Raw genomic sequence first — 21,337 nt, 5'->3', positions numbered from 1 at the left:
AAATCAGTGGGCCTGTCATTACAGTATGCTGCCCTCAGTGAGGACAGCATAATGCAGGCAACAGGTTCCCTTTAAGTTCAATCCTACTGGACATCATTACATAAGTTAGAGTATTAAAAACATCACTTTTGGTTTACACATATATTTACCTTCGCTCAGATTCTTCTGCCATTTTTAGAGCCAGCATCTCAGTCTCCAGCACCTTTTGCTCCATGAGCCGCTTTTCCTCTTCACCACGAATAGCTGTGGCTTTGATCCTTTGCATCTCCTGCTCTGCCTCAGCAGCTTTCTGGGCAAGTAGTTTAGCTTCCTCCTCTGTAATTTGGGCCTTTTCGGCTAGAAGGTCAGCTGTTTCTTCAGATCTCATCTAGAAAAGAGAATACATGATTAATGGTTACAATACCCGGTCACGGGATCTGCATGCGGATTGCCATGCAGCATGTGTATTCGCCACCTGAAACAAAATCAAGTACAGACCAGTAAGTACAAGTGTATCCCAGAAATTAGCAGTAGTCTGTATGCAGACCCCAAGGCAGGGTAGGACTCTGGGATCTGGAGTTCTACTGCATGTGTGTTAGTGGCTACCTATGTATTTGCAATGTCAAATAACACAAGTCCAGGGGCAGAATGGTATTTAGCGACAAACGGCAAGCATTACTTAGGTCACTTTCAGACTGCCTGTTTACACAGAAGAAGTACAATTCTTTCCACAGGTACCAATGCAAAATGCTGACCAAAAAACCCAAGCATGAAAACATCTTTAGGGTTTCTGTATACAGTATGTGCAGGTTTTGTGAGATTTTTGCCACAATTAGAATTAGAAAAAAAATGACAGCAAAGTATATACAGGAAAAAGCGTCTCTAGCACATCTCCTGGGCGTTCCTTATTTACTTATTAAGGCTACATTCACCATATGAATAAGTCTCCATCTGTTTCGCAATTTTGCGGAAAGGGTGCGCACCTATTCACTTCAATGAGGCCGCAAATGATGCGGACAGCACACCATATGCTGTCTGCATCTGTAGTTCCGTGGCCCTGCAAAAAAATAGAGCACGTGCTATTCTTGTCCGCAATTGCGGATTAGAATAGGCAATTTATATGATAGCGGTCCTCAAAACGCAGGAACGGAACGCACACGGGACGGAATCCGTGGTTTGCGGATCCGCAAAACACTACGGTCGTGTGAAAGTAGCCTTAAAGTGTAACTGTCATTTTTTTTATTTTTTTGCTAATGTGTAGGGACAGAGAGGGAATTTTTTGAATATACTTTATTTGGAGAAATCGCACATTTACACTAGAAAACTTGGCCAGAAATGTCCCTTAGCAGCGCCCTCTTAAATGAGATTGGCTAAGGCACCATCCGTCTTCCTAATACAGTATAGTGCAGTATTGACTGGGAAGACGGGCCGGGCTGAGCGCTGCTGGGCTTTTGCCTTCACTGCTCCCTCACATAGTGGACAGTAGATTCATATCTGTAGACTAATTCTATATTTATTCTCCTTGCCATTTCTCACTGATCAGTGTGGCCAGCGCTGTCAGTGACTTCTTCTGCTGTATCCCTGGCATGCTGAGTAATCAACCAGCCGCCAGGAAATGTGTGAGTGAGCAGTAAGTGCTCAGTATTATCAATGCAGGGGGAAGATGTTCTACTGTATATAAGGACAGTTATAACTAGAGATCAGTGAATTTCCGGTTATGAAATTAGTTTGCGATTAGTTTACTGGTAAAAGGTGAATTGCGGGGGGGGGCGTGGCTAACTGCCGACATGACCGCACGCACTTAAGAGCGGCTCCGGTCCCTGGAATCTATCCTGACTAATCCTGCCAAGCTGCATTCCTCAAACTCAGAGTGGCAAGTGAAGAGGAGAAGGAGGAAACCCAGACACCACGATATGGGTCCAAGTAAGGCGCAGTCCGCGGCCGATAAACTTAAAGAATATGCCCGCCAAGAAAACCAACATGGCGCCGCGGCTCCCGCTACTCCACGTGCAGCGGTGACGCGTGGGCAGGCCGCACAGCAGATAGAGACCGAAGATGCTGGGGAACCGGAGATAACGCTGAAAGCGGTCTCTGAGCAGCTCCTTACAGCGATATCCTCCTGCCAATCCTCCCTTACCTGCAAGATAAAGGAGGTGCGTGTCGACCTGGGCCTGCTGAGACAGGACGTGCAACAGTTGAGGGAGAGAGTTAAGCAAACTGAGGATCGGGTGTCGGAGCTGGAGGACTACACCAGGCCGCTGGATTCGAGGCTGACTGAGGTGGAAAGAGCTGTTGGATTATGGCGGCAGAAGTGCGACGACCTGGAGAATCGGGCCCGACGCAACAACGTGAGAATTCTTGGGATGCCAGAGAGAGCGGAGGGGAGAGATCCTGCCAGCTTCCTGGAATTGTGGTTCAAGACCCAGTTTCCTGCAGCCACATTCTCTGCGGCCTATGCAGTGGAAAGGGCGCACAGAGTCCCGGCCAGACCACCGCCTCCAGGCGCACCACCGAGGCCCCTGCTCGCCCGTCTATTAAATTGAAAGGATCGGGATTTAATTCTCAGCCAAGCGAGGAGCAAGGGGGCATTGACGCACGAAAACGCCAATGTGTCGCTTTTCCCGGACTTTTCTGCGGATCTGCAGAAGAAGAAGGCCACATTCGTTTTGGTCAAGAGGCGCCTCAGGGAACTGAATTTGCAGTACTCGATGGCTTACCCGGCGCGGCTACGTGTAGTAGATGGTGACCGGCCTATATTTTTCACCGATCCAAAGGAAGCTGAGGACTGGGTCGCTAGACGTCCAAGGCTGCACTGACCTGAAGCACCGGGACTGAGCTGCAAGTATTGTTGGGTCCTTGATAGGCACGATACGGATGCCTTGTTACTGAGTTACTTATCCTTATTATACGGTGTAATATTTAGCCTTACCTGCATGCAATGTGATGTTCTTTTGGATACCAGATCATTGTGTTCATAGATATAGTTCTGTTGCCGTTATTGATTTATAGGTGGGCTGAATATGCGTGTATGCACCTACTGAGGCTTAGTTGCACCTGCAGCTGCAATATTTACATTGACCGGGGAATGATCGGCTACCTGTGCGGGCATAACATCTTCTTCCCGCACTGGTCCCCGAATATATTGTCACGTTGGTAACACTATGATGCATACATTGGATGTTTGCTCAGAGGTATTAGGAATTCACCTGTTATGTTTTATGTTTGTTAAGTTATGGAAAGCATGGTCACATCAACTGCTCAATAGGAGTGTGGTTGGGAGGCGAATTATTAAACGGAATGAGGTTTCACCTCACTTGCCGGATGGCATCCTGCACTACTGGAGGAATAACCCTATGCTTGAATTATGGGATCTCTAGTGGTGATGTTCTGGAACGTGAGAGGCTTGGGAGATCCGAACAAAAGGATAGCGGTATTTTCGCATGTGCGACGCTATTGCCCTCACGTTCTGGGACTTCAAGAGACTCATCTGACGGCTGATACCGGGCACAGAATTGTTAAACAATGGGTGCAGTGGTCACTTCAGTCATATGGTACATCAAATTCTAGAGGTATGGCCATATTAGTGCGCAAGGGACTCCTGTGGGAACCGCAGCAGTCAGTTGCTGACCCAGAGGGACAATACTTACTAGCGTATGGCTTTATTGACCACATCCCGTATGTTATAATTAACATATATAACCCCCCCACGGCTAGTCTTTCACTTCTTCACGTTATTCTGGGGTTCGCGGCGCAATATCCCTCGGCCCGGCTGATTTGCATGGGAGACTTTAATATGGACATGCAGGAGGAGTTAGACAGATTTCAACCACCTGAGGGGAGGGGAGTTGGGGTTCACTCGACAACCACTCTGTTTAGAATTGCTGCAGAAATGGGATGGGTGGATTTGTGGAGACTTAGGAACCCGCAGCTGAGGGAATATTCCTGTTTTACTCCCGCTAGGGGGGCACTTTCGAGAATCGACTATGTCCTGGGAAACGCTGCTATTTATACGGATTTGGTAGCAATTACCTATGAGCCGCAGGGCCCCTAAGATCATGCTGCGGTTGTGGCACGTTTTGATATTCCCGGGGTGGCTTCTAGAGGGGGGAAGATGAGAATCCATCCATTTTGGCTTTCCCTATTGACACAAAATGATAGGATTCCCGATCAGTTGAGAGTTTTCTTAGACGTACAGGGAGATGAGACGGAGGGTTTGTTATTGTGGGATACCCTGAAGGCCTACCTGAGGGGATGTTTGAGGTCCTCAATATCCTATGTAAAAAGGGACGCGTCTCGCCAGGAACTGGAATTGCACACTAAATGCAGGGAGGCCGAGGCATCTTTTTGTTCTGACCCCACAGAAGAGAATAGGATAGAGTGGATGACTAGAGGTAGGGCGTATATGATGTATTTTAAGGAGAAAAGCGAACGTAAAATGTTCTTCATGAAGCAGCAGTCATTTGAATCGGGTGATAGAGCGGGTAAGCTTTTAGCTCAGATTGCTAGAGACAACCCCCCCCCCCCGGTACTACGAATTTTGAACCCGGAGGGACAATTGGTGGAATCCGGTGAAGGAATACTTGATGGATTCAAACGGTTCTACCAATCATTGTACAGTTCAGCAGCTCACTACACGGAGAGGGAATTGAATGACTATATTTCAGAGGTGGAACACCCTAGGCTAAGCGCGGCGGAAATGGCCCTCCTGGATAAGGACATAACCCTGGAAGAAATCCAGTTAGCCATTCATGATATACCAACTGGGAAGGCACCGGGCCTGGATGGGATCCCGATTGAAGTTTATTCCAGGTATAGTGAAATTCTTAGTCCCCAACTCCTTAGGCTGTACTCGGCATCATTTCAGCGCCATCAGCTACCTGAGACCTTGTATGATGCAACTATTGTTGTTATATTAAAGCCGGATAAGGATCCAACTGTGTGTGGCTCTTACAGGCCGATTTCATTGCTTAATTTAGACTACAAAATTCTGACTAGGCTGTTAGCCTCCCGTTTAAATAAAGTAATTACGTCCATAGTTCATCAGGATCAGGCAGGGTTCATGCCGGGGAGGACCACCTCTGACAATATCAGGAGAGCCCAGGTCATTGCTCAGATAGGAGTAGCGGAGGGTCGTGAATGGGCTATGGTGTCACTTGACACTGCCAAGGCCTTTGACTCTGTGGAGTGGCCTTTCCTGTTGCGGATCCTGAGGGAATTTGGGTTTGGACCGGGGTTCATACGGTGGGTAGAGATTTTGTACCAGAGACCTAAGGCAAATATACTAGTGAATGGTACCCTATCGGATTCATTTACTTTGCATAGAGGCACCAGACAGGGCTGCCCCCTTTCCCCCCTCTTGTTTGCGGTGGTAATTGAGCATTTAGCGTTGCGGGTCAGACAAGATGGGTCCTTCATGGGGATTTCTAAGGGAGATAGAGAGGAGAAAATAGGTCTGATCTCCTTCTGTTTATGGATGAGCCTGAGCGGACCATCCCCAGTGCAATTGAGGTAATAGAGAAATTTGGCACATACTCGGGCTTGCTCATAAACTGGACGAAATCAGCTATTATGCCTCTTTGGGATCATGGATGGCCGGAGTGTATACATAATTTACCGGTAGTAGACCAGTTTAAGTATCTTGGCATTGTGATCACAAAGGACCCTTGCGTGTCTGTGGCGAGAAATATAGAACCGATGGAATCCCTATTCATTGATAAATTTAAAACATGGAAGGCATTGCCGATTTCGGTGATGGGGAGACTGAATTTAGTTAAAATGATTTTGCTCCCCAAGGGTCTGTATCTCCTGTCGCACGCATGCGCCCCGGTACCAAAGGCCTTTTTTGATAGGCTGCATTCCCTGGTTAAGGCTTTTGTGTGGGGCAAAGCTAGGAGGAAGCTTTCACAGAAAGTACTACAGAGGTCTAAGACAAGGGGGGGGATGGCTTTACCTGATTTTTTTCTATATTATTTGGCCGGCCAGCTGAAGTATGTAGCGGCATGGGTTAGACAGGGAGAACTACCAGGACCGGAATATTGGTTGAGGGAATATTTTAATCTTTCTACTCTATGGCCTGTGCTGGAGTCTCCGGGTTTAGTCCCCAGGAGGTTACTTCCTGCTCATAGATTGGCTAACCAAGTATGGAAAGCAGCCAAATTCAATTCGTATGTAGACTTACCAGATGCAACTCCGCTTTGGGATAATCTCATGTTGCCGCATTTGATGGCCTTGGAGGGTGCCGAGACATGGGAAAGATGCGGGGTGCTGACACTAGCCGAGTTATATGATGGGGGTGTATTGCGGACTTTGCAGCAACTACAGGAGAAATTTGAGATTCCCCATTCTTTGTTTTATAGGTACCTTCAATTACGGCACGCCCTGAATGCTCAATTTAGGGGGACGAGTCGCAGTATTTCTAAATATCCTTTGATAGGGGTGTTGAGATCACAGGGACCTAAGGGCATTATTTCTATACTGTATACACATTTACTGGGCGATCGCATGATTCTTCAACCATTGGAGGTAGAAGCGAAATGGAAGGCTAATATTCCAACTCTTGATGCTGAAGACTGGGAGGAGGCTATGTTAGTACCCACTAAGGTTTCCCCATCGGTAAATAATAAACTGATACAATTGTTCATATTGCATAGGAGCTATTTGTCACCTCTTAGGTTGTATAAAATGGGGAGAATGCCCAGCAGCAGGTGTCATAGATGTCAAGAGGAGAGTGCTGATTTCTGGCATTTGATGTGGGGATGTAGATACTTACAAGCTTTTTGGGGTAAAGTTGTAGAAATTCTCTCCACAATGGTGCCTGTTTCGATAGAAGTCTGCCCTAAAATATGTATCCTGGGGATATTAGAGGAGGAACAGTGGACACATTATCAGAGAATATTCTTGGGGGAGGCTCTTTTCTTGGCTAGGAAGGCTGTGGCGCTGAGGTGGATGGCGGAAAGACTCCCTACGGTAGGCCAATGGAAGACCTTGATGAATCATGCGATGAATATGGAAAAAGTGGTATATATACATAGAAAGTGCCCAAGGAAATTTCAGAAAGTGTGGGGGGAATGGAGCTCTTCAACTCATTCCTTACAATCTATGCATTTGCACTCTGTGTCGGAGGACCCCACTGCGCTGGGTGTCTGAATACTAGAAAGTAGATATGCAGTACCTTTGATGCCAAGTTGTGGAAATATTGCCGATAATTACCCGACGCACTTTGTATCATGACTGTATTGTATGGAGCTAGTGGCTCCCCTGTGCGGGCTGCCATTGCTCCGGAATGTGATGAACCATGCTTGTTGTTAAACTTCAATAAAACGAGTTAAAAAAAAAAGGTGAATTGCGTTATGGATTTGGTTACCATGGACCATAACGCAATTCTATGATGGAATACATAACGGAATGCCTTTAGAGGCATTCCGTTATAATAGAAGTCAATGAGCTGCAAAATGGATACGTCCCGTTACCGTTATGCAGGAGAGGACTCCCCTGCATAACAGAATTGTAACGGATCCGTTTTGCAACCCATAGACTTCTATTATGACGAAATGAATAACGGTAATTGAATCCATAATGCAATTTACCTTTTACCAGTTAACGAAGTGTGAACTAATTTCAAAATATGAAATTTGCTCATCTCTAGTTATAACTGTCCCTATACATAGTAGAACCGCTTCCCCAATGGTACAGAGCAGACAGAGTGTAACTGCTCCTTCCCATTGAAGGAAATGGGACAGAGGAGCTGTCATTGTACTGCTCACTGCTGTGATTTAGACAGCGAGCAGGTAAACAGTGAAGAGAACACAGCGTCATATAAGTGCTGCGTCCTCTTAAAACAGCTGATTGGCAAGTGTTCCGGGAGTCTGACCCGCACGGATCCGATACTGATAACCTATTCTGAGGATAGGTCATCAATATAGGAAACTGGCCAACCAGTTAAGTTAATTATAAAACAAGACAATTTCAAGGTTACAATTTGGTAAAAGCTACACAAAGCCATCCTTTGTCAAGCATAGGGGATACGGTATAAGGGTACATTCACACAACTGTATTTTTGGCTCCGCATCCGTTCTGCAATTTTGCGGAACGGGTGCGGACTCATTCATTTCAATGGGGCCGCAAAAGATGCGGACAGAACACAATTGCTGTCCGCATCCGTAGATCCGTTCCGCGGCCCCACAAAAAAGATAGAGCATGTCCACAATCGCGGACAAGAATAGGCATTTCTATCATAGGGCCGGCTACATTCACACGGCCGGTATCTGTGTTTTGCGGATCTGCAATTTGCGGGCCGCAAAACACATACGGTCGTCTGAATGTAGCCTAAGGCACATTTTCACACACACATTAGGTCCTCTGCTACTATTCTACTGATAACTAAAAAAAAAAAAAGAGCTATCTCCAATTAAAAAAAAATATATAGAACTGTGCACCTTACATAAATCCTACCAGTCACCGGAGTATTCTGACCCTTGAGTTCCCATGATACGCCCATCTTTATTTCAGCTGCCCTATATAATAGCATGCGATTTGCCAAGGGAGCGGCAAACATCTCTTCTCCAGAGGTAGTCATCTTCACCTCTCTAACACTGTTCAATTGTCGCGGAGAGCATCAAGAATGGCTTTGTCCAGCGTGATCTTGCAACATATTCCTTTAACTCGCAAGATCAATGTGTAAAAAAAAATTATCGTGACTATAGCGGATCCACATGCACCCCCAAATAGATGCAGTGTACAGTTGAGGTCACATTCATTTGGGTATATAAAGACACATAAAATACTGTGCATAATAGGAATGAGTTCTGAAATCATTTCAAATGTAATGCACTCACAAGAGCATCATTGGCCATCTGAGCCTCCTCCTTCAGCTGCAGCAATCTCCTCTCTAACTCATCCCGTGTTCGTTCAGCCTCTTCCCTCATTTGCTTTTCTCGTGCTAGTCTTTGGCGTTCCATCTGCAACAAAATCATAAAAAGGTTGAAAAGTTCATTTAATACTGTAACTTGCTGAGTTCTTAAGTGGGTTTCATTGTACTATCATTTTCAAAGACACTTAGATTAACTGTTAGGAGGCAACAGATATTTAGTATATTAAAGGGCTTGTCCGAGTTATAACTAAACTCCCCCAGTGCCTCCAAACAGGGGTCGCAATAACGCCTATAGAAGTGTCACAGAAGCCTGTACAAGCAATTTTAGTCTTCACAAAAAGTCCAAACTACAAATTGGCGTGGTATTAAAAAGCAGGAAGTGCTCAACCCCGTATGCAGTGGTGCATCTATACCAGGGGGAGCAGATCCTGCACTTGTGGCCCGTTGCTAATGGCAATCCCCAGCAAAAATGCATACAATGGAGGATGCCTGCAGCGGACCACAAGTACCACAATGGACATCCTACACAGGATAGCAATTGTGTGGATGTGATAGACAGTCAAAATAACATAACAAAAACAAATACAGGTGCACTCTGCAGTCTTACTAAGCCCTCATACTGGTGTAAAATTGAGAATTAGCCAACATATCCTGCTTGGAGGACATGTCTGAGCCCGAGCACAGCGCCAAGATTTCTCAAGTAGCTCGGGAACCTAACGCTAAACCTACCTGGGCCGTATGGGCAATACCAGGAGCCAGTGGGCGAATTACAGGTGCGCAAGGTCCGACTCAAAGCAATCTCCCAGTAACCTCCAGCATGTGACCATGCATACAGTGGGAGGAGGGAGAGACCTCTGAGCCCCACCCAAGAATGGCTGATATAGCCTGGGCCTCACATGTGCACCAGAATGCTGCCTGTGGATGGAAGTAAAGGCGCATTCAAACTAGGAGTTTATACACCTCCAAAAAATTCAATATACAAACTATAGATTGGCGTGGTATTAAAAAGCAGGAAGTGCTCAACCCCGTATGCAGTGGTGCATCTATACCGGGGGGGGGGGCAGATCCTGCACTTGTGGCCCGTTGCTAATGGCAATCCCCAGCAAAAAGTCCCATGAGTATTTCTACGCATGAGACTCTCTTTGTTCTGGAAGCGCCAACCTGTTCAGTCCCTGCTGTCCTAAACATTAATTCTAGTGCGGGCAGCAAGAACTGAACAGATCTCACAGGCTGCGCTGATGCAGCACTCCGGATTACTATGAGAGCCCGGCACTGATTGTCGCCAGGCTCCCGCTATTGGAGTTATTTCCTCTTGACTCCATAGATGCAGGGGTCAGTACAGTATTAGTGTGGACCCCAATCACCTGCCTCAGGAAGGGATTGGTCCTTTGGAAATCCCAGCCATTTCAGGCGCATTGAGACTGGAGTACAATGTGGAGCACAGAGAGGACTGCAACAATATCGGAACAGTCACAAGGGATGAGCAAGATAAGTATAAGCTCGGTTATATTTTTACAGCATTGGTAGCCCAAGGAGGGAAAAAAAAAAAAAAATTTAATAAAAAAAAAAAAAAAAGTAAGCTCCCTGCTGCGCTGTGCACGAAGCACAGCTCAGTAGGGAGCGTGTGAAAATCCTATTCACCCTAATACATCTCAGGGTAAATAGAACAAGGGATCAAAAGGTTCTAGCCCCCAAAGGGGGTTAAAAGTCATTACTGTAGAAGTTACAATAAATAAAAGAAAAAACTAATTAAAAGTTTAAATCACCCCCCCCCCCCTTCCCAATTTACATATAAAAATATATTAATAAAAAAAAAAAAAACATCAGGTATCGCCGCTTCCGAAAATGTCTGAACTATTAAAATATATTCTTAAAAATTCCTGTGCGGTGAACGCTGTAACAGAAAATAAATTCAAACCACACGATTCGCCACTTTTTAGACACCTTAGTGCGCATATGCTGATTGAACATTCACCAGGTTATGTGCAGGAATACAAGGCCAGGTAGGAAGACAAAGAGGATGCCTGGCCCTGTCACTCAAAGGGTGAGGGGAAGTGGAAAAGGGGGAAAGGCGGTGATGAAGCTGTGTTCCTGAGGGGCTAAGCACTGAACACCTTATTAGCATAAATGCAGATTTTGTATAAAATGAGACAGTGGAATTCAACTGCATATGGGTCGTTTCAATCGGCTGGATCAACTCTAACATGCAGTATGCCTGGTTTAAATAGGGTTGATCATGCTGACAAATGTTCTTTAAGCACCAGCTCTGCAGTGCTCTCCAAATATCCTCTATCACCCGTCGGGGTGACACTCCTTCACTAAAGAGTACCAATGCTAAGGTCAAAAATGTTTACTTTATTCTGCATCTGCATATCACCTCCTTGTGGAATAAATGGAGAACTACAGTACAACAGATGACACGGCAGGAATTCATTCAAAAGCAAGTTGAAAGTGGATTGATGATTGACTTGCATCCTAGAGAACTGGGGACTGGGGAAAGGGGGGGTACTGGTTAAATTTAAACTTGTAAACTGGTATTAAAATAAACTAGTATTTTGTATAAATGAACTGTATACACGCATTTATATGCAATAATAAAATGTACCGTAATAAAGCATATAGGAAACATGCCCACTTATTAAGAAATATTGTTAATTTTTTTATGTAGAGTCACAGTCCTGACATGTATGAAAGAGGATGAGATCTGCACACCCTTGAATGGTGGGTGCTCATAGAAGACAGTCTGTCCGATATGTAGGTAGATCTATGGCACACCAGAATACTTTTTCAATGCTGCTAATTAGTAAATCATATTCACATCATTTTGTACATTCTTTTATATCTAGATTTTAGAGTGGTCTTAACAGGCCATAAAAGGTCCCCTGTAAAATCTGGATATAAAAGAATGTACAAAATGATGTAAATATGAATACTAATTAAAGCAGCATTGAAAAAGTATTCTGGTGTGCCATAGATCTACCTACATATCGGACAGTCCTGACATGTAGACTGTCAGAAAGTCAGATAAGTATTCAAAGTGGGATTAAAGAACATATATATCACAGACCACTCACAAAAAGAAGTCCCTAGAGGGTGAAGCTCATGGGGATTTTGACAAAAACTAAATGAGAGGGTAAAAAACCCAAAAAATAGTCCCTGTACAGGGTCACCCTTATTGAGATAAAATGTAACTTTTACTATTTATGGTAAGAGAAAATACAAGTGTAATCCATTAAAACTATCGGGGTACCACTATCACTATATTATGTTATGGTGTACAGATCACGTCTATCATCCATCGGATAGTGGAGTGAGGTGTTGGCTCAAAGTGCTCATGAAATTCCCGATAGTTTTAATGGATCACACTTGTATTTTCTCTTAGCATAAATACAGACACAGGCCATGTGAATTCCTCATTTTGCGGACCGCACATGGCCGGCACTTAAAATAGAAATGCCTTTTCTTGTCCGTGTCTGCGTACAAGAATAGGACATGTTCTATTTTTTGTGGAATGGAAGTGCGGATGCGGACAGCACACTATGTGCTGTCCGCGACTTTTCCGGCCTCATTGAAAATGAATAGGTCCAGATCCGTTCCGTAACCTTGCGGAACGAATCCGAATCAATTTTGCGGACGTGTGAATGGACCCTAAAATTGATAATAGGACTTGTGAGTCTATTGACTACAAGGATTAATATCCCTATACCTGCCTATTATATAGGCCCTGTCTCAAAACCTAATAGCCGCCCAATAGGGGTGATCCCGTGTCAGGAACCTCCCGATCACCTTAGTCTGTCCCTAGGACAGAGATCGAGATCGTCACTCAGACGTCAATTAGACAGTCATGATTGTTAGTATATACAGTTTTATAATCCAGAACGGATATTATTCCTCTTATATAGAGTACACATAATCAGCCAAATCAAGATAAAAAAATAATATCTAAAAACAATAAAGTCTCTATATTCACAAATCATTGGATTTCATCAATTCATTTGCCATTAATGTATCATTCATCAATGTCCCAACGTGTTTCCCTGTACCGAAGGCACTGGTTCATCAGTGGACATACTATAACGGAAGAATCTCCCATTATGGCTGTGAGACTGAAATTATAGAAAAGGGGGTGTACAAATGAGTCACATATGGCAAAAAATTCCAGTGTAGCTTTCAAATATAATGACCAATGATATGTTAACCTATTTTTCATTTATCATTATACAGAAATATATAATCCGCTTGATATATCAGTTTTATACTATATCAGTGGTAATGCCTCTATAGTTTGGCAATATTTAAGCCCCCTGGAGTCAATGTTTATATTAAATATATATATTCATGTTGTTATTGGCAATCCCCCTGTTCAATATTATATTGCTATATTATATTTGCAATTGACCCCCAGCAATTCCGGTTTGACTGGCCAGTTGGTCCCAGGGTACGTTACTTGCATTTAAGGTGGATCAATCACGAATCAACATGCTATCTGTAGTCCTGTGGAAGGCGTAGTGGCTACATAAAGTAAGGCCCATCCTAACAACCCACCGGGACACCAATATACCACACCTCCCTTCACAACAAGGAAGGGTTTGTATAACCTAAATTATCCTTTGATATTTCACTGGGATATTTAGGAAGACATCATTAGTGCTGGTCCATGGACCTGAGAATACCAGCCAACTGTAAGAATGCAGGGGCCTTGGCACTCTACTGAGCACTGTGTCCCTTAAGGTGGCCATACACATAAGTCTAAAGTTGATCAAAAAAAGGATGATTTCAACCAAATGAATGTTGAACTTTAACAACAAATGATTGTTTTAGTCATGCATGTGTTTTCCGCGTCTGTTCCGCAAATGATAGAAGGTGTCCTATATGTGTCTGCAAAATGAAGTCAATAGGTCTGTAAAAATGTGAACGTCCCACAGACCGCTTCCGTATTCTGCGGATCTGTGGTTTGCGGACTGCAAAATCCTTACGGTCATATGCATGTGGCCTAAAAGGGGTTTTCTGAGTTAGGCTGCATGCACATGACTGTTGTTTTGGTCCGCATCCGAGTCGCAGTTTTTGCAGCTCGGATGCGGAAACCATTCACTTAAATGGGGCCGCAAAAGATGCGGACAGCACTCAGTGTGCTGTCCGCATCCGTTGCTCTATTCCGTGGCCCCGCAAAAAAAATATAACCTGTTCTATTTTTGTCCGTTTTGAGGACATGAATAGGCAGTTATATCAATGGCTGTCCGTGCCGTTCCGCAAATTGCTGAACGCACACAGACGCCATCCGTGGTTTACGGATCCGCAATTTGCGGACCGCAAAACACACAACGGTCGTGTGCATGTAGCCTTAATATAATACAAACTCAGGCAGTCCCTTTAAATGTGCTAAAATAAAAAAAGAAAAGAGACTGAATTCTTCCTGCTGCTCCCGGTATGTTTTCCTGGCTGCACCAGTGACATCCCGTGTACTGCTGAGGCCAGTGACTGGCTGCACGGTGACCTGTGTATACGGAACATCAACTCTGCAGATGGGAAGACAATATCTGTAGTGTGGAAGCCCAGAGTGCAGTGCTGGAAGAAGCAGGGGAGAAAAGGGGCAAGTATCCATTCTTCTCTTATTTTAGACCAATGACAGGGGCTGACTGAGTTTTTATTGAATTCAGAAAAACCCTTTAGCCCTCTTGCACACAACCGTAAGCATTCTGTTGTTCACAAACCACAGAATGGAAGTGGTCTGTGAGCCGTCCGCATTTTTACAGACCCACTGACTTCATTTTGCTAACTCTTTTTAAAGGTAATCTGTCAGCAGTTCTGACTAGGGATCGACCGATAACGTATTGGGAACACAGAACGCGCTATCGGTATATCGGCAAAATAGATGCCGATACCGATAACGTTCAAAATCCTCAATATCGGCCGATAATATCGGCCAAACCGATAATCGGTCGATCCCTAGTTCTGACCAAGCAAAACTGCTAACAGTGATGGCTAGGGGTCAAGGAGAGCATGATACACATATGTTTTGTACTATTCTGGAATGTTCTGCTCCTGCAATTACACTTTAGACCAGGGGTGCACAACCTGCGGACCCCACCATGGTTTGAGGCCCCCGTCCTGCTGGGTAGAAACACAGCTGATTGTGCGATCAGCTGTGTTTCTGCCCGGAGACGCACAATTGCAGGGTTACAGCTCCTGCTCCTGCACTGTAGCAGGACGGGTCACCGGCTGTCAGAGACAGCACGAGACCCAAGGAGAAGGCAGAAACAGTGCATCAGCGCTTCTGCCTTCTCCTCACACAGGTGAGCGGCGCTGTGCAGTTTAGACCCTGCGACCACGTCGCCGGGTGGCAGGGGCAGAGGACTGCAGAGCCTCACCAGCTCTGGCCTGTACAAAGCCCCCCTCAGCAGGCTGGTTTTCCCTGTAACTGGGGATCCTTTGGACGCTCCATTTACAGTGAAAATAGTGCAAAAAAAAGCCTGTGTCACCAAAAGGTCTTGTATGGACCTTTTGGGGACAAATTATGTGGCAAAGATATGTTTATTAAAAGTAAAAAAAAAAAATTAAAAAACACAATAAAAAAAATACAAGTAGAAGGAAACTATAAAAAGTGCAAAATAAAATTACGTGGCACATATGTGGCAAAAATATATTTTTAAAATAATAAAGTGATGATAAAAAAAATACACAATTCAAAAAATTCAAAGAAAAAAAGGGAAAATGTGCAAAATAAAAAAGTCAGTGTCCCCCAAAGGTCTTTTTGTAGCAGAAATATAAAAAAAAATAAGTTATAAAAAAAAAGAAAAAATAGTAAGCTACATAAGAAAAAAATGACCCCACACCAACCAAAACTATTACAATTATCACCCTATTCATGTGAAACTATACATATTTTATAATAAAACAATTCAATACATATAGGGAACTAATTACAATACTTTGCATATTTAAATAATGAGCTATAGTTTGAGCAAAATGACCAAAAAATTTAATGTACAGTTTCCCCCTAATAAAACAAAAAATATATATTTAAAAGCCCTGTGTTCTGTAATAAAAAGCTGCAAAACTTATTTTGGTAGTCCAAAAAATAAAATAAGTTACAAGTGTTTGAACCATGTGCGCTAAATCACAAAAAAAGTGACTGGTCATTAAGGCCTTTTCAGGCCTGGTCACTAAATGGTTACCCAATAAGTGCTTTCCCGGCTAGTAAGGCCTCATACACACGACCTTACCGTTTCTTTTGGTCCGCAGGACACCAGCCATGTGTGTTCTGCATTTTGCAGAACGGAGTAATGGATGCGGACAGCACACGGAGTGCTGTCTGCATCTTTTGCGGCCCCTTTGAAGCAAATGGGTCTGCATCTAAGCCACATATAAAAAAAATGCGATCAGATGCGGACTAAAAAAAAACAATGGCCGTGTGCGCGAGCCTTCAGGAAAAAGCTTACTGGTTATTGCAGGGCACCTACAGTATATCTGGCGGTGCAGGAGGTGGTAAGAACCAGTGAGCGCCGTCCTCTGCAGTGAAGTAAAGCACTAATTAGTGAATAGGAGGCAGGAAGGAAACCTCGCCACTTAACCCTTTGACTTTCGGAGGTTTTTTTCGTCTTTGCGTTTTCATTTTTCTTCCCTATTTTCATTGAGCTATAACTTTTATATTTTTCCGGTCACATCCAAATGGGGTAGAATTGGAAAAAAATAAATTAAAAAAAATTAAAAAAAAAGAAATCCCTCCACCGTTTCACGGGTTTTGTTCCCACGGCATTTTGTTTACGGCAAAACCCATGCCCTTCATTCTCTGGGTCAGTACGATTACAACGATACCACACATGTATAGGTTCTTTATGTCTAAATAGTGTAAAAATAAATGTTAACTTTGAGAAAACTATTATTTTTATATTATAATCATATATTTATTTTTTACATCACCATATTCTGACCCCCATATACTTTTGTCTACTGAGCTGTTTAGGGGCTCATTTTTGGCAGAACAATCTGTACTTTTAATTGATACCATTTTAGAGTATGTGTAACTTTTTGATCACATTTTATTTCATTTTTTTGGGTAAGAGAAGCAATGAAAAAATGGCAAATCGGCCATTTTGACCCTTTTTTCCATTACGCCATCCGCCGTATGGGATTTTTTTTTTCTATTTTAATAGTATGGGCATTTTCGATCGCGGTGATGCCCATGATGTTTATATTTTATGTTATTTAGATATTTATTTTTTTATTATACGGAAAGGGGGGTGATTTAAAACTTTAATATATTTTTTTAATATTTAACATTTTTAGTTTATTTTTTGTGATCATTATGTGCCTCATATATGAGCTTATTACATTTTTAATTTTTTTTATTTTGGTTTATCAGGAATTTATTATTAGCTTATTTTGCTCACTTTTGCTAATTTCTTATCCTGGTCTGTCACCTGGTGGCCAAAATAAGAATTGCAGTTTGAATACTGTGAGCCTACCCAGTAAGGGTATATTCACACATCCGCAATTCCGCTTCGCATTTTGCGGAACGTAATTGCGGACCGATTCATTTCTATGAGGCCCGCACTGCCCGGTCTGCAATTCCGATCCCGAAAAAAAAAATAAAACAACATGTCCTATTCCAAAAGTGCGGAACACACATTGCCGCTGTCCGTGTTTTGCGTATCCATGGATCCGCAAAACACACACAGATGTGTGAATGGACCCTAAGGCTTACAGTATTCAGCGCAACTACCTATGCCCGGTTTTTGCGCATTTAGGTGCCGTGATCTCACTTGATCACGGCATCTAAAGCATTTAATTACTGCGATCGGCATTATTGCAGGTCACAGTATTTAGCCGCAGGTCTCTACTGTATGAAACAGCAGAGATCTGCCGATCATGACGCCCGCTGCACGTGCGAGCGGGCGTCATGTTTACACATCGCACCAGCACTGTACATGTACGGCGCTGGTAGCCTAATGGTTAAAGGAGTTTCCTAGTTAAAATTATTTTTAAGGCTACTTTCACACTTGCGGCAGGACGGATCCGACAGGCTGTTCACCATGTCGGATCCGTCCTGCGGCTATTTCGCCGTGCCGCCGGACCGCCGCTCCGTCCCCATTGACTATAATGGGGACGGGGGCGGAGCTCCGGCGCAGCACGGCGGTGCACGGCAAAAGGCCGCCGGACTAAAATTACTGCATGTCAGGCTTTTTAGTCCGGTGGCTTTCCCCGTGCACCGCCGTAGCTCCGCCCCCGTCCCCATTATAGTCAATGGGGACGGAGCGGCGGCACGGCGAAAGCAGACATGGTGAACAGCCTGTCGGATGCGTCCTGCCGCAAGTGTGAAAGTAGCACAAGTTCCTGCAGCATAGTCCCTGAAATAGAAGATTCCTACTTTCCTGCTCCATGCTGCTCTCGCTTTCTCCATCCTCCTGGCTCGGAGCATAAATCCAGCAAATGACTGGCTTCAGAGGTGATGTGGCCACAAGCAGCGTTTCACCGCTAAAGCCAGTCATTAGCTGGATAAGTACATGTGACTATGCCCATATCAAACCGGATGTAAACAGCGCCAGAACCAGAAGATGGAGACAGCGGGAGCAGGAAACTATGAATCTTCTGTTTCAAGCCCATGCTGCAGGAACGTGTTAAAAATCCTTTTTTACCAGGAAATCTCTAAGCCCGTTATACGACACGATATTCAGGACAATTACTGGGAACAAGTGTTCATAGGAGCGCTCATTCCTGATAACTGGCCAGTATAAATCGCGCCGCTGATCAACTGATAAACAAGGAGTCACTCGTTTGTCCTCTGATTTGCATACTTTAACAGGATGAAAGATGTACAATTATTGTCAGCACATCTCACCGTGTAATCAGGAATGTGCTACCGATAATCGATAGAAGTGAATGAGGGAGGAATGACTGTGGTAGTGATCATTCCTCCCCAGTCACTTTTCATTAGCCTGTGTAATAGGCTGATGCAAACAAGCGCTGATTAACTTCTTTTTTTTTGCGGCCTCTTGAAACAATGCGGCCCCCAGACCAAAAAAGGTTTTGCACCCCTTCACTGAGAAGTTTTCTCTGGACTAAACTAATTCTCAACCCCTCGCTTCCCCCCCCCCCCCCAAATCTAGCAGTTATCCTCTATACAGTGGATAAGCGATAAGTAGTTCTAACATGAATACCCCTTTAAAACTGGTCTCATATCAACCTTTCATGGCTGAGATGGGAATAGCTATAGTAAGTACTGGGATGGGGTGGCAGACTTACACATACATGCATGTGGCCAGATCTTTGCTGTTTCCTTAAACAGGCCCTTTCATGGGTTTGTAGTAAGTGAGATAAATATCTGTACCTGCCGGGTACCCCCCGCTGTGCTGCCACCTCTGCCTGTTCTTTAAAATAGCGCTCCTGCAATGGGGAGAAGAAGCAGTCTTTCTCTGTGGGCGTCTCCTTCTCCCTGGCTGTGCCAGTCGCTCAGCCATTTTCATAACTCTGCCTCCCCTGTCTGGTGCATACTGTGGTGGTTTCCATCTCAAACATGAAAGGCTCCTATACACATAAGTCAGATGTGGCAGAATAGGCCAATTATCTTACACGCATATTTCTTCTCTTAAAGGAGTTCTCCGGGAATTAAGAAAATGAAAATACTTAAAGGGACTCTGTCACCTCCCTATGGCCATACACAGTGCTTACATGGCTCTGTAGCACACCTATACAGGATTGTAACGGTATCTTTGTTCTTTTCTTTAAACTTGCACAAGCAGGAAAAACAAAGTTTAATTCATATGCAAATGAGCACTCGCAAGTGCCCAGGGGCGGCGTTCAGTGTGTAGGTGCCCAGGCTGCTCAGCCTTCTTTTCACTTTACTCCTCCCCAGCCTCTGCCTTTGCCCGCCCCCCAAGTCTCTTGCCTCATCGATAGGTCCAGCCAAGGGCATGCGCACTAGGTGAAGCGATGCAGTGCCCACAATGGGCATCACCGTGCGCATGCCCCAGCCTGGCGACGCAGTGCACAGGCGTGGGATCTTGGCCGGACCTAGCGATGACGTAAAGGACTTGGGGGGCGGGCAGAGACTGGGGAGGAGTAAAGTGAAAAGAAGGCAGAGCAGCCTGGGCACCTACACACTGAACGCCGCCCCTGGGCACTTGCGAGTGCTCATTTGCATATGAATTAAACTTCGTTTTTCCTGCTTGTGCAAGTCTAAAGAAAAGAACAAAGATACCGTTACAATCCTAGAGCACCATCTAGAGCACCATGTAAGCACTGTATATGGCCATATGGAGGTGACAGACTCCCTTTAAATATTACTTCATTATAAATATATTCCCAAATACCTTTCATTAGTTATGGTTAGAGTTTTCTAGGAAACAATCATTAGGAGAAATAAAATGGCTGTCGTCCTATTAGTGCACACAAAACCTGTCCTAATCACACAGGAGGACAAGTTATGCCTCTTGCACACGACCGTATGTATTTTGCAGTCCACAAAAAACTGATCCGCAAAAAATACAGATATTCTTGTTTATTCCATATTTTGAGGAACGGAACAGCTGGCCCCTAATAGAAGTACTATCCTTGTCCGTGATACGACCAATAATAGGAAATATTTTATTTTTTTGCGGAACGGAAAGACGACGGAGTACCTTCCGTTTTTTTTGCGGAACCATTAAAATGAATGGTTCCGTATAGTCTGCAAAAAAAAACGGAACGGAATGAAAAAACGTTTGTGTGCAAGAGGCCTTACTTCACAACACTGAGCTAAAGAGCTGCCTCATCCTCCTCTCTGCTCGCCAGGGATTATGATCCTGAATACAGTTGAATATGATCTTCAGCTCAATCTCTATAGGAATGGCGTTCATGATGTGACAGCTGAATTACATGGAGGACACACAGAACAGACTGGTGATGTGGGGCTGTGGTAGTGGAGACTGCATACAAGTACTGCTGCTCATCAATCGCATCCCCACCTCCTCTATGTGCTTCAACTGTCGCTTAACGAACTTCATTCCTACACAGATTCAGCTGAAGATCTTATCATTTGTATTCAGGATCATAGGACAGAATAGGAGGGCAGACATTTTATTTCTGCTAATGATTGCTCTCTTCCAAAAAAATTTTAATAAAAATAAGTCATTATAACTAATGAAAGGTGTTTGGGATTAAGTAATATTTAAGTAATTTCAGTTTTTTTATTTCCTGGAGAACCCCTTTCAGCTGGCCATAAGCTGTATGTCTGTTTCAAAAAGGCTTGTGTCTGACCCGAAACGTGTCACATATGTTTATACTGATAGGATATTAAAGTAAAAAATTGCATGGAAGCAAATACCGGTCTCTTTCACATTGGTGCTATTTTTATGATAGATCATCAATATTGGATTGCTGGGGGTCTGACTTCCAACACCCCTGCGAAAATCAGCTGTTTTAGGGGCCATGGCACTCATGTTTACCTGTATGTTGCCTCCCCTGTAGCATTGTTGCAATGTAATTACCGCTGTTCATCCCATTAGTGAATGG

At 44.1% G+C, this 21,337-nt stretch overlaps 1 protein-coding gene across 2 annotated transcripts in view; it reads right to left on the bottom strand.

Annotated features, from left to right (window-relative positions):
- The window catches only part of NF2 (neurofibromin 2), a 152,804-nt gene that overhangs the window by 63,386 nt on the left and 68,081 nt on the right, over positions 1–21,337 (bottom strand). For both annotated transcript variants that reach the window (XM_040416684.1, XM_040416683.1), the window contains exons 12-13: positions 8,814–8,936; positions 150–367 (exon numbers count right to left, since the gene is read on the bottom strand). In XM_040416684.1, the coding sequence (XP_040272618.1) occupies positions 150–367; positions 8,814–8,936 (341 nt within the window). The remainder of the gene's footprint in view (positions 1–149; positions 368–8,813; positions 8,937–21,337) is intronic.

Source organism: Bufo bufo, chromosome 2 (genome assembly GCF_905171765.1).
Source record: "Bufo bufo chromosome 2, aBufBuf1.1, whole genome shotgun sequence".
In the NCBI taxonomy this organism is placed as follows: domain Eukaryota; kingdom Metazoa; phylum Chordata; class Amphibia; order Anura; family Bufonidae; genus Bufo; species Bufo bufo.
Note: the sequence above shows the minus strand (reverse complement) of the source record. Positions and strands in the feature narration are given on the sequence as shown.